Source organism: Schistocerca piceifrons, chromosome 2, assembly GCF_021461385.2.
Source record: "Schistocerca piceifrons isolate TAMUIC-IGC-003096 chromosome 2, iqSchPice1.1, whole genome shotgun sequence".
Classification (NCBI taxonomy): Eukaryota; Metazoa; Arthropoda; class Insecta; order Orthoptera; family Acrididae; genus Schistocerca; species Schistocerca piceifrons.
Genome location: NC_060139.1, coordinates 999,511,243 through 999,529,484, shown reverse-complemented (window position 1 = coordinate 999,529,484; position 18,242 = coordinate 999,511,243). Strand labels below are relative to the sequence as shown.

The window sequence follows — 18,242 nt, the reverse complement described above, 5'->3', positions numbered from 1 at the left end:
CCTGTCGTAACATAAAAAAAGAAATATCATCAGTGTTTCTCATCGGTGAAAAATAAAAAGTATTACGTCTCAGAACAACATGTTTTGGTCGTTTGCCATCATTCCTTAGGAACGCTCGAAGTGAAAATTTAATAAAGTTCTTGCACTAAAATAACGAAGGAATTAAGATAATCGGATTCCTACATTGACGAAGATAGGTTCTTTCTCTAATAACAGAAAGTTTAACGAAAGAGGACAAATAAAGCTCGGATCATTTTATCAGTGAACAACCTTTTGAAGAAAACAGCCTCTATCAATATAAGTAAAATACTTCATAAAGGAAATATGAATTCAAATAAGCTATGTCACCGGACATAAAGAAACAAAACACCGCGAAGCAATTTTCAAGTTATTATTTCGTAAGTGACAGTAGAATAACTTACATATTGCCACTGGCAAAAATCAAGCAATGGAAGATCCGGGATGGAATGTAACAATACCAGAGAAGGAAAGTTGCTACTCACCATATAGAGGAGATGTTGAGTCGCGATAGGCACAATAAAAAGTTTCACACAATTAAAGCTTTCGGCCAGTGCAGTGTGGTCTCAGCTCTCTGAGACTGCAGATGTGTGTGCAAGTTGCGTTTATGTGAGTATCTGTGTGTGTGTGTGTGTGTGTGTGTGTGTGTGTGTGTGTGTGTATGTCTGTGCGTGTGTGAGTGTATGTGTGTCTACTGCTGACAATGGCCTTAATGACCGAAAGCTTTAATTGTGTGAATCTTTTTATTGTGATTATCGCGACTCAGCATCTCCACTATATAGTGAGTAGCAACTTTCCTTCTCTGGTATTGTTACATATTGCCTCTGTAACAATTGGACAGAGAAAGATGAGTGAGCAAGGAAGCGACACACGAAAAAAAGTGGACAAAAAATAACTTGCGTACATCTAGCCCTCCAGGTTTCTAAGTTAAAAATATGCACCGTATTCAAAGTCTTTACATTTACACATCGCGCACTCATAAAAAGAAAGTAATTCTGTGCCAAATTTTAGCTTCTGATTTAAAAAGAAACGCTATAGTGAGGAGGCGATGTATTGTGATAATGAAGGGAGATGTTTATCACAACGTGTTATCAGTCATAAACCCGCCACAGAGGCGCTGAAAGAGAAAGTGAAAAATACCAGTCAACCACTAAAGTCATTATATCCGCTACAACAATGTGCATACAGCAATAAGTATGCCACCAAACTTTGTAAAGCGTAGCTCTCAATGATTACTTTGAATTCTTACTTTCGTCAGGGTTAAGAGTGGTTTCGGCAAAGTTGCCCGTTTAAATAATTTTTAACCCATGATAATAAACAATATACGAGGGGCGTTCAGAAAGTAAGCTCCGATCGGTCGCGAAATGGAAACGACTATGAAAATCCGATAAAGCTTTGCACAGATGTGTTGGGTAGTGTCTCTAGTATAACCCCAGTCAGCATCACGTCGCTCTTCTCATTTCTGAGCTCGCAGTGAGTGCGTAAAGATGTCTAGAAAATAGTGTCTGCCGCCAAGTATGAGGGCCTGGTGTGAAATTTCTCCTGAAGCTATGCAGCTAACATTACATAACTGTCGTGCTGTTTCGTCTTCACGACAATTCTCAGCCGCATTCTGCAGGGGCAATGAAGATGCTCCTGCATTGTTTTCAAATGGAAATGTTAGATTACCCACAATACAGTCCGCAATTGTCTCCCCCTGAGTTTCATCTCTGGTCACATGAACCGCTGTCTTTGAAGACAACATTTTGACACAGACAACGAGGTGTAGGCCAGCGTGGAGAATTGGCGGAAAGCACTGGCGGCTGCCTTCTATGATGAGGCTATTGAAAAGTTGGTACAACGCTATGACAAAAGTCTAAGTCAGAACGGCGACTACGTAGAGAAGTAGCTGAAAGGTGTAGCTAATTGTTACAAGTAAAACATTTCTGATGTTCACTGTGGTTTCAATTTGGCAATCAATCGGAGCTTACTTTCTGAACAGGCCTTGTAATTTATTATTTTGAAATGAGAATACAAACTGGCTTCAGCAATGTTGTTAGGTACTGCTCCGAGGTGTGACCCTATTTTGACTTAATCTTCTAGGTTGGCCATGAACTGCGAGGACAGACGCGATTTCTCGGCCGTAGTTTCCGAGTTGAGAGCGGGCTTGCGGATATGTGGCCGTCCCCATGCACGGAGTTCTTGTGTCCTTGCGGAGCTGAGCAGTCTTGATGCGCTGCAGCCTGTGGGTTATGGATTTGCTGATAGTGTGTCTATGTTCCGTGTATGTCAGACACATGGAGTCATGTTATGGGCACAATATGCGCAGAATTGATCGTGGCAAGTAACATTCAATTTTGGACAGGCAGGCTACTGTAATCTGAGGGATACTCTAATCGGCATATCTAATAACTACCTATGTGCATTGTTTCGACTGACTGTGTTAACAATTGACTGTATTAATCTGATGGTCCACAGTGTTTTATGTCTGATGTGTTATTACAGACCTTGAACAAGTGTATGTGACAGCAGTATATGCCAAACTTCTAGCTTCCTACAAAGGGGAAGCTTGGTTCTTAACTGTATTTATCTTGTTATTGTTACGCTTTAATTCATAATTCTAGGAAGCTGCTTACTTATGTTATCGATAAATGAATAAGTGTTTCACGGTTAACCCGAACTCAGTCAATGGATTCCACCTTTCTATCTAAGTGCGCTACTTCACGCAACATATGGCAGCAGAGCACGGTTGATTGAGAGGGCAATAGTTTTTTCTACGGAATTACTGTAGCTTTCCGTTTGCTTAGGCTATTGATATTTTGCAGATTGTCTGGCGATGTAAAGCATCCGGCTTCCTGAGACATGGCGAGGTAATTTGTGAATTATAGTGACGAAAGCAAGAACCTAAAGGTACTGCCTGTGAGCTGGTTGAACAAGCATGCCAAAATAGAAATTCATCAGTGGTTCAACAATTTACAGCGCCCAGTGAGGTAAGTTTGGCTGCCGCTGCAGTTTTTGCCTGACTTGAAGAAATGTTTCAGCTCCTGCAAGATGTGGACGGTTGTACGTATGGAGGTGGCCGGACCCTTTTAAACATTATGGGGGCAGAATGATTGAGCTAAACGATATGGAACAGTGTTTGGAGATCTATAACGTTGTTAATGTAGGGGTTCCAAGCCAGTAATAAAAATCTGAGTGAGTTTGGTAAAGTTGATCAGAGAGTTTTCGACAGTGCGTCGCGGTGAATGATCCTTGACACTATGTTTCCTATGTTGGAGAATCCGTTCCAGGATGTGAATGTTCTCATTTATCTTTTAATTCAGTTGACCTCTTAATCGAGCCTATGGGGTTTCAGTATAGAGTATGTCTTTGAAATGAGTGATGTAGATGCTTTAACATTATCGCCGTTAAGGTGAAGGATCATCTGTGTGAAAAAGTATTGCGGGGCATACTGGAAAATAGTACATGGCAACAAATCTGGGTTAGAATTTGTTGGTTTATTTCGCTCAGAGCTTTACAAGAGTTAATCTGTCGTCATAAAGGTAGAATCCGAGCACTGACGAATCGTTAATAGTGAAGAGCGAGTTGAAAGGAGTGTAACGACCTTGGAATTGATGTAAACTGAAGAGCAGGATGTAAGTTATATTTTAGTGGGCTGAATCCCGAGAGTAGACAGAAAGCAGTATTCTGTTGTAGCTCTAAGACATTGGCTCAGTTATATGAGGTGATACGGCAAATACAGGCAACTGAAGTTGTGGATTAACGGAGAGATAACTGCGTAGTAAGAGGAAGAATGTGGGAGCATAGAGACTTAGATGGGTAAAACTTTTATAAAAAAGCATACCAAGCTAGTAGAAACTTGGAGGATTCATCTTGCAAGAAATCCCACTCGTACTAAACGTCCAGAAATGTCTCAGTTTAGCCGGTGAGTCCGTAAATGGTGGTAAAAGGGGCGTACCACTGACCATGCTTTCCCACTCGAGTTTTGAGAAAATTAAGCTGCTCCTCCTGCTGTCTATGTTTTACGCAATGAAGCGGGAAGAAGTTTTTTGCCCAAATAATTTTTACATGGGATACCATTATGGTGTTTTTTTTTAAGACACACTGTAAAATTAACTTGTTCGCACTAATTGTAAGCTAAATTTTAACGGTACGAGACCTTAGTCTAATGTATGACTTAATGGGAAGGCATTCTGTCGACGACTGCCGACTTTGGCGCAAAATCTGTAACCTGAGCATGCAGTCGGTATGGTTCGTATAAGATCGTGCGTCTTGGGTTATGCCAAAGTCATTCATTTATTTATTAATATCAACGTTTCCTGCCGTTGTAAAATTACCGAAAGATAACATTTATTACCTGTAAACTTCTCCTAATATCCGAGTAGCAAAAGGCAACATTTGTTAGCAAATATTTATTAAATGATAATTAATTGAAACCCTCAGCTCCCAAGAGGTGTTGTTGATATACCGCGATGGGGACAGCTGCATATGTGTGCCCCGACCGGGACTCGAACCCGGGATCTCCTGCTTACATGGCAGACTTTTTCTTTTTTCTTTATTCTTTTTTTCATTTTGGTCGTTATTGATTGTTGTGTTTGGTCGTTGCGGACGACACATGACATCCGTTCAAGTTCGTCTGTTGATCCTTACACTCAATTTTTTTAAATTTTTTTTATTATTATTACAGAGGCCAACCGGCTCTCTGACCGAACACGCTGAGCTACCGTACCGGCTACGCTTCCCGTGAGACCCACATTCCCAACTGTCCACAATCTACGTACGTAATGTTCCTAATAGATATTTGCCCATCTACTCATTACTCGCGCCACTAAGGTGACGATTCCCGCAAGAGTTTGGGTAACCTGTGCTCATTAGCAAAGACGAAGGTCAATGGCCGGGTAGCCTTCAACCATATATGAACATAGTAACTGTTCTCGAATGAATAGATACCGTTGATGACCGTGCAGCTTCTCTATCATTTGTTCTAGAGAAGCTGCACGGTCGTCAATTTGGAAATCAACGAATTATATTCTTCAGTCTCTCTAAGACAATTTTGGTCTAAAATTTTAACACTGTGTTGTAACTATTTAATAAATTTACTGTGATTTACTACGGCTACTTCCCCAGCAGTGACACTTTTATTCATAATTTTGAGCCACTGCCCGCTGTTCGTTGATTATATTCTCAGTTTTTTCATCTACCACTCTTAAATTTTGCTTAATAACTATAATAAATTTATCTAGCTTATCATGTGTGTTTTTATTAATTTCTTCCGTAATTTTTATCTTCTTTAGTATCTTTAGCACTTTCCTCTATTGTATTATTGGTTACTTTGTGTTATCGGTTATTTTCTTGTACTTTCTTGTTAGTTTCCCTATCAGTTTCTTTTGTTTTTTTGTTAGTAGTTTCCAGTTTTTGGTTTAGTTTCTCTAGCACTTTCCTCTAGTTTACTCATCATAACTGAAAAAACGGCTTCCATATTAAAGTCTGAACCATTAATTCTATTACGATCATTTTCTGTCGTCATATTTTTCTTAACCATTGTCTGAGTCTCTGACTCAGCAGCATTTTCTGTGGTATCTAAAGCATTTAATGGGACTTCCTGCCGCTCGTTGCCTAGAATGTCATTTATCCTGACTACAGCGGAAATAAATCATGCGTTTCTGATAAGTCAGAGGTCTCCTAAGCCACATTCTCGCAAATATTTGGTATGCTCATTTTACTTTTAGTACTTCTAACACTGACTACATACAACACTATTCTGTCACTTTAACCTACTTTTAAAATTATGTATTTTACAGGATGCAGTAATGCTCCTTTGACACAGTGCATCGAACTCCGTACCCGAGTTAGAGCGCCTCCAGCACACTCCTCCTCAGCTGCTGTTTTGAGCTGAGTTGCTATCAACGCAGTGCCATTGCGTCGCGTTGTTTACTCCGGTTACGCGGCTTGCTTACTATGTTGGACGTCGCTGTCTTCTTTCTTCTTCTACGATCTCTTCTCCACGATCGTTCACTACTCTTCACTCGCGAAATGTTCGTACTCCAGTGACGCGAATTGTATTTTTCGCTATGTGAGACTTATCACTTTACGTGACACACTTCCTACATTACCTGACTCACACGGTTTTAGTGTTACACATTTCAATCACTTATAACATTTGTTGTTTACTTCCCGCTTCTTTTTCATCGAAATGGCACTTCCTATTTGGCCATAAATTTGCAATAATCAGTTTTTTCCGTCACAAGTTATTTCTGTTCAGACGTATTTCAGTCACAAGATGTCAAGTGCAAGAGGCATCCACCACAAATTGTCCAAATTGCGAAGACGTGGTAAAAGGATCCACTGTAATCTATCCAGATTTGCGAGATACATTTCCCGCCAGGGATGAGAGATGCAAGAACCCCCATTCGTACTAAACCTCCAGAAATGTCTCAGTTTAATCGGTGAGTCCATAGGTAGCGGTATAAGGGCCGTACAGTACAAGTGGCCACGCTTTCCCACCCGAGTTTTTCGATAATTAGGCCAGTCCGTCCTCTGACTTATTTAGTAAGCCGCGCCTAGAAATTCTTCCTACCTGTTATGTGGAGGTGCTCCCCTTGCAGAGCTGAAGCAGGGCCGCCGCATTCTGAAAGTGCTGTGTATGTTTCACGTAATGAAGCGGGAAGAAGTATTTTTGTGCAAATAAATTTTCACTGGCTGCCATTATGGTGCGTTTATTTAAGAAACACCCTAAAATGAACTTGTTCACACTGATTATAAGCTAACTATTAACGGTACGAGAGCATGGTCTACTCCATGACTATATCGAAAGCCATTCCATCGACGACTCCCGACTATGGCGCACAGTCTGCAACTTCAGCTTAAAATAGATATAATTCGTATAAGATCGTAAATCTTCGATTATGCCAAAGCTATTCATTTATTTATAACTATCAACGTTTCCTGGCATTGTAAAATTAATAAAAGATAATATTTATTACCAGTAGACGCCTCCTAATGTCTATTGACAAAAGGCAACTTTCGTTAGCAATTATTTATTAATGACAATGACTTGATATGCGCCAGGATAAATTTACTTTTCATACGTGCCTCTTTGCTGACGTCATGAGCAAAAAATGACGTAAATTTCTTTTGGATCATCCCAAGAAGTCTCAGTTTTGGCATTAAACCAAGCATTTTTAGGGGTAGTTGGTCCCGCTGCAACAGCAAGAAGGGAATATTAACACAAAGCCTATGAATCGAGGCAATTAAATGGAGTGGAAAAAGGTACTCTGATTTGGAACCTCTGGCAGTTATTTTGGCATGAAGTCGTAGGTTTGAATGTAGTGAGAATAACCCAGGAGACGATAGGCTAGTGCAGGACTGTTGTTCAGGTCCAATGGTGACTTCGATTTTGACTCAGATTCAGCACCTATTTCATTATATTAGGGAGTTCCATGATCAAGACGAAAGCAATAATGAAACTGAGGATGAAAGTTAACTAAATAAATAAAAAAGAGAACACAGATTATGTGAATGTGCACCTGTTCGCTTTGGTTTTGAATTGCCTCTTCCTGAATTTACAGTCTCTTTCTGAATGTAAGCTATTACATACCGAAAAATTCCATTAATAGGAAAGAAATAGTTTACTCTCAAGAACTAAATCTGTCAGCGAGAATGAGAACCAAAGCTGACTGCGTGAATCTAAATGAAATATGATCTGTCTGAATCAACATGTAAGTAGGCTGTTTATGTTTTTTTTTTTATTGGCAACGTTACGTAGCGCTCTGAATGAAAATCACTGTATGTGCTGTGTGCAGTCTGTGGCTGGTTTGCATTGTTGTTGGAATATATGCCTTTGTAGTGTTGGGCAGCTGGATGTTAACAGCGCGTAGCGTTGTGCAGTTGGAGGTGAGCCGCCAGTAGTGGTGGATGTGGAGAGAGAAATGGCGGAGTTTTGATATTTGTAAGAATGGATGTTATGAACTCCTATACATATTATGACTTTTTATGATATTAAGGTAAGTACATTGTTTGTTCTCTATTAATATCTTTCATTTGCTAACTATCCCTATCAGTAGTTAGTGCCTTCCGTAGTTTGAATCTTTTATTTAGCTGGTAGTAGTGGTGCTCGCTGTATTGCAGTAGTTCGAGTAACCAAGATTTTTGTGAGGTAAGTGATTTGTGAAACGTATAGGTTAATGTTAGTCAGGGCCATTCTTTTGTGGGGATTTTTGAAAGTCAGATTGCGTTGCGCTAAAAATATTGTATGTCAGTTTAAGCACAGTCATGTATAAATTGTTCAAAGGGGACGTTTCAAACACTGTCTGTTACAAAAAAAATAACTTTGAACTTTAATGAGAGTAATTATATGCAACATTGTTATTTCATCTACATTGGGCCGTTGTCACAATTCAACGCGGGGTCGGCCATGTTACTATGGATTTAGCGATGTTAATGTCAGAGGGTGGTCGGATGTCATTCCTGTCGCCACCCCCCCAAGAATCTCTTGACACAATTCCATTTACAAAATTTCACCATTGAAGAGCTGGCAACCAATAAGAACATAATATTTCGTTACAAATTACAGTTACGTAAAACCAAGACGAGAAATACGAAATCGTAGCTCAACATGAAAATTTACTCTAACACAAAAGTCATCGTGCTAATGATTAAATTCTTTTCTTCTTTTCAGATCCTTTAGCAATAATTGGATAGAATTTACAAAAACAGCAAGAAATTCCTGCTTTGTGTGTCTGTATTGAACCAACAATGCGTAACTAAATGCTGCCGTAATCAAGTAACATATGTTTGTTAACTTAAATCCCATTCTTCTCAGAACAGCGTGAATCTTAGTATACCCATCTCAATGAATAATGATAATGCTCCTTTTGTAATAATAATAATAATAATAATAATACCTTCCATCAGATCAATAAAATAGTTCTCAAGAGCATATTCTGCGTTCTTCCTGTACAAGCTAACTGCCATAACACCGCACTACAACTCCTACTTCCCCTGCCCGTGATCAACACTGGCGCATCTTTGCCTAAAAGTATGACCTAAATAGCCTCCGTGGAGGGCAGCATTTCTGATGCGTCTGTGCGCGCGCAACTAAACGATCAGATATTACATGCGTGTCGTAAGACATCCACAAACAAGAAAATTACCTATAAAATTATGTACATGCATCTTTCGAGTAGAGGGTTCAGAAAGGTGAAAATACGAAATTCTATTTTGAGAGTAGAAAGTAGTATGCTGTACATCATGCAGGAATAATCACTTTAAGAAAGTTGTGCCCAAGGATCTGGTTCTGTAGCTGTATGAATCTCTTGTGGGAGCACATTTAGCAGTGTATAAGGCATGCGAGAAAATCAGACTTCGTCTGATTACTGCCTACACTTTTGGTGACGACTTAAGTAGTGATCCAAAGTTTACAGGGCATTTTCGGTACCTCTGGACCTCTTCAATCTATAGTAACTGATAATGCGACTCCATTTACTGCACATACGTTCAATAAATTTTGGCTGGGCATGGGAGTGCGTCGTGTAATAACATCAACCTTGATACCTTAATCCATCTCATGCGGAGCACATTCATATAACACTTAGACAGCCCCAATAGCCTGTCAGAGTAATAGCCAAAGTGGATGGTTAACGATGGAACCAAAGTGGATGATTAACGATGGTATTTAACACCATTCCTCATGAAAGTAATCACCTTGCTTTTGGGCTACTGTACAGCGACTGTGCTGTGCGATTTCGGTCTATTGATGACCTCTTCCTTCAAAAGAGAGATGTTCAACAGATGGTTGCACAATGGGGGTCGGCTAAAAGGAATATTCAGCATACACACAAGAGGGTAGCCAAACACTGTAATGTGGTGACCAAACACAAAGTGAGTTGGTACAAGGTTTTTGTTAGGAATTCTGTAAGGGCGAGGAAGAAATTATTGCCCAGATTTAAGGTTCCGTTGGAGGTTAAAAGGTTATACCTCCTTCATTTGTTTGTTCAGTGATCTAGTTACGTGGAAGGAAATTAGGTTTCACCTCTCTGAGATTAACCCAGGTTCTAAGTGCTAGTCTGATTCTCCATAGCAGGTTGCCGGTTTAGGAGGGAGGAGGGTGGGGGGAGGGAGGAAGTACGTGCTGAGTGTGGCACTATTTCGAAGAGCTACAAGGGCAGAGGCAGTTGCCTGGCAGCTAGGCCAGGAGGTGTTGATATGTGGCGATCTGCATACATGGAGTTAGTGTGAGGTTACTGAGCTGAGAGGCCTTGAGGCGTTGCAACCTGTAGGTTATGGATTTACTGATAAAGTGTCTATGTTCTGTTTAGGTCATAAACACAGTTACATAGTAGCCATAATGAGTGCATAAGTAACTGTGGCAAGCAACATTCTGATGTGAATGGGTACTGTAATCCGATGGATACTATGTCTGGCATTATTTGCGACAACCTACATGCAGTGTGTTCATAGTGTGTTAAAAATGAATGTATTGTACTGGTGGCCTACAGTAATGTTTGCTGTAGAATTTTACAGCTCTTCAACGAGTGTATGTGGTCAGTGGACATTTTGGATGCTACATTTTGTGCAGTACAATTAACGGTATTGTTGCACGGATGCAGACCTGTAGTAGTCCCTGTAGCTAATAGAAGACATGGTTTTCTCTGTTTGTAATACTGATTTGTTTCATATTAGTTTCTGAGATATTTCTTGTTCATGTTTGGGTTGATCGACTGTGGTTCGAGTATCATGTTGTATCTAATAACAGTATTCAGATGGCAAGAATCTTGGTTCCTGAAAAGGAAAGCTTCATTTTAATTTTATTTATCTTCTTACTGCTCTTAAGAGGTTTTAATCGGTTGCATGGTAATTTTTTGATGCTCTTGGACTAAATATAGTTATTAATTTGCTTGCGCCAGCTTGTTGTCCTTTGTATTACCGTATTGAATATGGTGCTAAATTAAAAGCATTATTCTCTTACCCTTCCTTTTTATGCTATTAAAATTTGTACAGGAAGAATGCTATTCGATTTAAATCAATTTAATGAATGAATTTTTTTAGAACAAATCAATATTATACTTGTAGGATGCTACTTAGTTTTGTGATCAATGAATGGATAAATAGTGTACTGTTAACCCAATTCAATTAACTGATCCCTACTTCACATAACAGTACTAAAGTTTACTTTGTTTCGCTACAAGAATTATTCCTGACGATATTTAATATTTAAAAATCATTCTGTGACTTCACACAATGTTACTAGCTGCAAAACCCATTTAAGACTGTTTACAGTATTATTACGCGTGATTAATAATGTAGTAAACGTGAATGTGTGTAAGAATTTTTTGCTATTGACATGTTAAACTCTTATTATATAAATGCATTGCTGGAGGATACTGAATCATTGACAATATCTACATCCGTCTTCCAGTTATCACAGGAACAAAATTTTTTCGTCTAATTTCAGTTCCAAAATTGTGCACACGAAAATAAAGTACTTCCATCATGTGTTTATGCAAGTTTTCCTTACAACACGACGTCAGGTTTTAGGCGTGCCCGTGATCATTATTTGTAGTATTGAAGTATTGAAGTGTTGAAGCACTGAAGCAATAAATTCCGGCGGTTATACTACGGGCTGCCCAATTTGGGTGGCCGTTGTGTCCTCACTGAAACTTAGCTAGGCATCATTGGCATTAAACTGCAACTTTAATCCCACAGTAATGAGTGGTTTCTTGCTAAGTTTGTGTTAATAAATTGAAATTATTGTCACATAATTATAGACAGATGTGCTTTGCATAGGTATCAGAAGCAAATATTGCCATCGTGTGGCTATATGCAGGAATAGGTTTCGACGACGACATGAGATTCGTCCTACCAAGTTCGACATCCATTGCACTCTTGGAGCTCCAGAAACCTGTGATAAACATTTGGGGCAGCCTCAGTAATAGGAGCTGACGTAGTTGCACCGCAGTGCAGGCGGTGTCGAACTGTATTTGCTGATTCAGAAACATAAGTCGCCAAAGCCCTAAACTCCTGAGTGTGGGTAACTGATGTGGCAGTTCTGTTTGTACCCATCATGAGCATCAGGTGTCTGTTCAAGAGGTCGTTAGTGGGAATGGGACAGTTCCCTTCACCTAGACCCTTATCCACCTGTCCCACATTGATGACGTGATACAAAACACACGTTATTGAGGCTTCTTTTTTTTTACAATCTCGTCTTGGTTTTGTCCAGATCACAGCTTGGCTATTCATATAATAGAAAAACGAAATTTGAAGTAGGTTATGTAGTTCATTCTGCACAATATATTCCATCCCGTAGAATTGTTATTTGCAAACAAGCTTTTTTTATTTGAGTCATTAACATTACGTTTGGTTTGATGTGATCCAACACGACTTCCTCTTCGCTGCCAATCTCATCAAGGCAGAGTTGCACTTACGCTAAACGTCCACAATTATTTGTCTGATATAGTGCAAAGTCTGTGTTTTCCCACAGTTTTTGCCCGCTATGGTCCTCGCTCGTACAATGGAAGCTATTCTCTGACGTCTTAGCTTATCTACACAATGACATTTCCTTAAACTAAATATTCTATTCTATAATGTGAACTCATTTGTAAACAACGAGTAACCAGCCATACCAAACTAATTATGTTAATACGTTGTGAACTAACATGTTCCATGACATTACTGTTCATCGAGAAAGGTGCTCTATGAAACCTGTAACTAACTGTCAAACTGGGAATCAGGTTTGGGGAGTGTGTTAATTTATTATTATTTTTTGTTTGTAAGTATAGATTTCACTGAATGAAATGTGAACAGCTATTGCAAAAGAAATTAAGAAACCAAGTACACAAACAATCATTGTGATTAGATATTTCATACTAGTGTATCTTAAAGGTTTTATTCTCAGAATTAACGTTGAAACACTAAAGGTACGCTGACATTGAATTTTAGTACTTTGGCTAACAGCCAGACTAATTGGCTATGCTGGTCAGCTCTCAGAGGTCATAGTGTATTGGCTTCGAGTCTTACACTGACGTGGATGTGTTTGTGATGGTACTTCTTGATACTGCGATATTAGCGTCAGTGATGCTCATACGTAATACTGACATAACTGTCACAATTGACAGGTAATGAGGCATTCTCCAGTGGGATATAAATCAAACAGACTCATCAACAAAGCGAGAAATTACAACTCAAAAACCTAAAGAAGAAGAAGATCTGTAAGAAGCACATGTATAAGTATACGCACATAGTTTCATTTCAAGTCTTTATTCCACAACACCAGAAAGATCACATCATATGAGGTTCTCCCAAAATGATTTCAGTTTATGCAAGTCATTTTTGTGACATCTTCATCCAATAAGAAGAAGCTAAATCTGCATATTTTGCAGTAACAAAAAAGTGTAAAATACATTTTTTTTCTCCGACGACAAACATCACATCATAGAGAATGAAATAAGTATTGTTTTGCCCTGAATATGAGGTAGAATAGTAACATAACTTGCTTTCCTTCATTTTCTGTGAGATGAGGAGATCAAAGTATACTTTCTCAGTGTTAGGAAAATGAAGAAGAAGTGAAAAGATTATATTCTAAATAATTAATTTTTTTAAAAGATTTTACATTCCATTTTTTCGGATACTGGTGGCGTGTATGGGTCAAGTTGTTGTGTTTGGCTGCAGATTTCAGTGGCCGTACTTTCCATAGCCTCCAAGTCCTCCGAAGCCGCTGGAAGCTCCACCGTATCCTCCAGCAAGGCCGCCACTGTAGCCTCCTCCAAGTCCACCACCGAGGCCTCCTCCGATACCGCCGTGGCCAGCACTGACGACGTAGGGCACTGGACGCTTAACGACGTAGGGCTGAGGAACTGGGACGGACACTGGGGTGGGGACCTTGACGGGGACGGGCACAGGGTTGTCTACAGGGACGGGGTACGGCTGTGGTACCTGCACAGGGACAGGCCGGTCCACAGTTACTGTGAATGGGACCTTCACTGGCACTCGAACGATTCTCTCCACAGGGACTGGGACCCGGACAGGGATTCTGTTGACAGTGATCTGTGGTTGTCCCCCTCCAATTCCAGCCCCGATGCCGCCTGCAATGCCGCCTCCGAGTCCACCTCCATAGCCACCTCCATAGCCGCCTCCATAGCCGCCTCCATAGCCGCCACCATAGCCGCCTCCATAGCCGCCACTGAAGCCACCTCCCAGACCATAGCCGCCACTATATCCACCCAGCGAACCGGAGAGTCCTCGCTTCTCCTTCACCGGCTGCTCCTCCTCGGCTAGGACGGACAGGGCCACACCACACAGAAACACGCACACCTGTTAAGAATCAGACGTTTGTAATCAAACTATCAGATAGGTAATAGAGCTGTGAATACTGATTTGTTATGTTGCATGTTGACACACTACAGAAATTTCGCATTCACTCTTATGTGTTAACAGTTTTGTGTGCAGCAGTTGTTTCTATTGCAGAAAATCAGCTGTTACTCAAAGAATTATGGTGGAAGCAATTAAGTTTCCAGTGAAACTATGAAAATTAAACTTAGAATGTTGAAATTACGACGTATATCCAAGTAAATGTGTATTGCAATACAGACCAGAGGATTATGCAGTATACCTGATTTCTTTTGGTTAAAACTTCAGGTCATAACGGTTGTGGCCGATGTATGAGATTGGTGCATAATTTCATGGACTTCTGTTTTAGATCTACATCTACATCTACATGACTACTCTGCAATTCACATTTAAGTGCTTGGCAGAGGGTTCGTCGAACCACAATCATACTATCTCTCTACCATTCCACTCCCGAATAGCGCGCGGGAATAACGAGCACCTAAACCTTTCTGTTCGAGCTGTGATTTCTCTTATTTCATTTTGATGATCATTCCTACCTATGTAGGTTGGGCTCAACAAAATATTTTCGCATTCGGAAGAGAAAGTTAGTGACTGAAATTTCGTAAGTAGATCTCGCCGCAACGAAAAACGTCTTTGCTTTAGTGACTTCCATCCCAATTCGCGTATCATATCTGCCACACTCTCTCCCTTACTACGTGATAATACAAAACGAGCTGCCCTTCTTTGCACCCTTTCGATGTCCTCCGTCAATCCCACCTGGTAAGGATCCCACACCGAGCAGCAATATTCTAACAGAGGACGAACGAGTGTAGTGTAAGCTGTCTCTTTAGTGGACTTGTTGCATCTTCTAAGTGTCCTGCCTATGAAACGCAACCTTTGGCTTACCTTCCCCACAATATTATCTATGTGGTCTTTCCAACTGAAGTTGTTCGTAATTTTAACACCCAGGTACTTAGTTGAATTGACAGCCTTGAGAATTGTACTATTTATCGAGTAATCGAATTCCAACGGATTTCTTTTGGAACTCATGTGGATCACCTCACACTTTTCGTTATTTAGCGTCAACTGCCACCTGCCACACCATACAGCAATCTTTTCTAAATCGCTTTGCAACTGATACTGGTCTTCGGATGACCTTACTAGACGGTAAATTACAGCATCATCTGCGAACAACCTAAGAGAACTGCTGAGATTGCCACCCAGGTCATTTATAAATCAGGAACAGCAGAGGTCCCAGGACGCTTCCCTGGGGAACACCTGATATCACTTCAGTTTTACTCGATGATTTGCCGTCTATTACTACGAACTGCGACCTTCCTGACAGGAAATCACGAATCCAGTCGCACAACTGAGACGATACCCCATAGGCCCGCAGCTTGATTAGAAGTCGCTTGTGAGGAACGGTGTCAAAAGCTTTCCGGAAATCTAGAAATACGGAATCAACTTGAGATCCCCTGTCGATAACGGCCATTACTTCGTGCGAATAAAGAGCTAGCTGCGTTGCACAAGAACGATGTTTTCTGAAACCGTGCTGATTACGTATCAATAGATCGTTCCCTTCGAGGTGATTCATAATGTTTGAATACAGTATATGCTCCAAAACCCTACTGCAAACCGACGTCAATGATATAGGTATGTAGTTCGATGGATTACTCCTAGCACCCTTCTTAAACACTGGTGCGACCTGCTCAATTTTCCAATCTGTAGGTACAGATCTATCGGTCGGATGTGGGTATTCTGGTTACTATGGGTTTATTTATCGATTGTCACTTTTTATTTGTAGTTCGCTGCTGCTAATTTAGATATTATCGTTCTGTCATTTGGAGGTCCAAACAAAGCAGCAAATCCCCATAGAAAATCCTGTGCGCATACATAAAAGATAATGTTATTTATCTGGTGTAATGTACTACGAATTGATTCCCCGAGGTGTAATCATCACTGCTGACATTTGTTGTCAACAACTGAGACGTCTTGCAGAAGCAATCCAGTAATAATGACTAGGAAGACTTCGTGAAATGTTGCCACTCTACGATAACGCCAGCCCGCATTCTGCCAGACTAACAGCAGTTGGATTTGAAAGTCGTTCCGCATCCATCGCATTCACCTGATCTTGCGTCCTCAGATTTTCAGCTGTTCCCCTCTCTATTGAACAGCCTTCAATAAACGTCCTTTCCTGATGAAAATACGCTGCGAACATTCGTCGACGAGTTTTTCGCTTTAAAACCACGTGATTACTACAGTCGCGAAATAGAAATGTTACCCAGTGCTAGCAGACTGTTGTAAGCAATGAAGGAGAATATACTGTATTATTGAAGACTAGTCTCTGTTATTTGTATCCGCTGTGTTTATTAAACTAACGAAAAAACGCTACGAACAATTGCAACAATCTGATATAGAACTATTCTCTGGCGTTTCGTCTGTGACTGCGGGAGACATCTTTGAAAGTAAAATAGCAGTTGCGTTTTTACTTCAGAAGACGTCTGAAGCTTCTGATCCTGAAAGTTTCAACAGAAATATACTCTAGTCGTAAAAGTCTACGTAGCATTATGATATCAGATTTTATCTGAAATGAAGAAATTTTAACAGATAAAATTTTCATGCATGTGAATTGTATTTAGGAATAGTTTGTTGTACTTTTTCAACTCACGACTTGTTTTGCGTACTGATACACAGATTGGACGTAGCAACTGGGATCGTTTGGTGCGACGGCGTACTCTGACCCTGTGATATGATGCTTAGTAATATTTCAACGGTATATTTTCGTATGAATTATGTTGAAACCTGACGGCATGGAACTGTGAGTTCCAGTGCGGAGTAAACATTGTGCAACTGCGCTTGGACTAGGTGAAATAACTGGACCGTTAGCCTTTAATTTCACATTATGACATTTCGCAACTGTTGCTGCAGTAAAATGTCACTATTATATCATTCACTGTTGTTCGCAAGACTTCTGGAATGTCAGAAAGAAAAGTACATACTTCTATTTACAATAGTCGCAACTGCTCTGATGTAGACTACACAGAAAATGCTCGAATTTTACTTATAGAGCAAGATTACTTGCCCATTCATATAGCTGCATCATTAGAAACCTTAGGTCGACGTTACATAACACAGATATCCAGAATGTTACCAACTTTTCGAAGAGAGTATATGATATTTCGACATTTTGCATTTTGCTGGATACTACTTATACTTATGACAAAGATTTAAAGAAACAGTGCACGTTTCTTGTGCTAAAAGATATGGAGGGGTAAAGAGAAAATGATGCTTCATTATGTGATGATATAGAAAATTGACTCTTTTTTTAGGAAACAGAAAACTACTGTTACACTGGTTTTCACAGTTTAAATGACTTAGTTAAGCTCTTTTACAGGGCAACGGTTTTGGAGAGTAATTGGAACCAGATTTCCTGCTACAATGGAGCAGCCCTGCTGTATCTAAGTGGTTTCTTCCATGTTCAAATAATTAATGTCCAGCATGCGGTGGGAGGAATAATACTTAACTCACTGAAAAGAAACTTTTGCTAAAGACGATGAATGTATGTGTAACCAGTTTATAAGTTTCAAAAGCTACGACAAAAAATACAGGATTGTGACGTTTGCAAAACTCAAAATTATTTCGCAATAAATCAGCGCACCTTAGGTGATATATGTAAAGCCAATAAAGTAAATATTTTTATACCGTCTGTAAGCAGGGAAATTAAAGCATAAATTTTATGTATTAATGAAAGTGAGCCATGAATAACCTATCGAAATAATTCTTTACTACGTAACTGACGAACGAAATTAGAATATATGATATTCACATTCAGTACTTAATCTACAGGTAGCATTGACATGGTAAGTATAGGAACATTACATTCTCATTTCTAGACAAAATATGTATATCTGACTCCGTAACTG

General features: G+C 39.9%; 1 protein-coding gene across 1 annotated transcript in view; it reads right to left on the bottom strand.

Moving 5' to 3' along the window:
* Nucleotides 1-18,242, bottom strand: part of LOC124776048 — a 137,453-nt gene that overhangs the window by 25,589 nt on the left and 93,622 nt on the right. Inside the window, exon 9 of the mRNA XM_047250888.1 lies at nucleotides 13,679-14,304. Within this exon, the coding sequence (XP_047106844.1) occupies nucleotides 13,679-14,304 (626 nt within the window). The remainder of the gene's footprint in view (nucleotides 1-13,678; nucleotides 14,305-18,242) is intronic.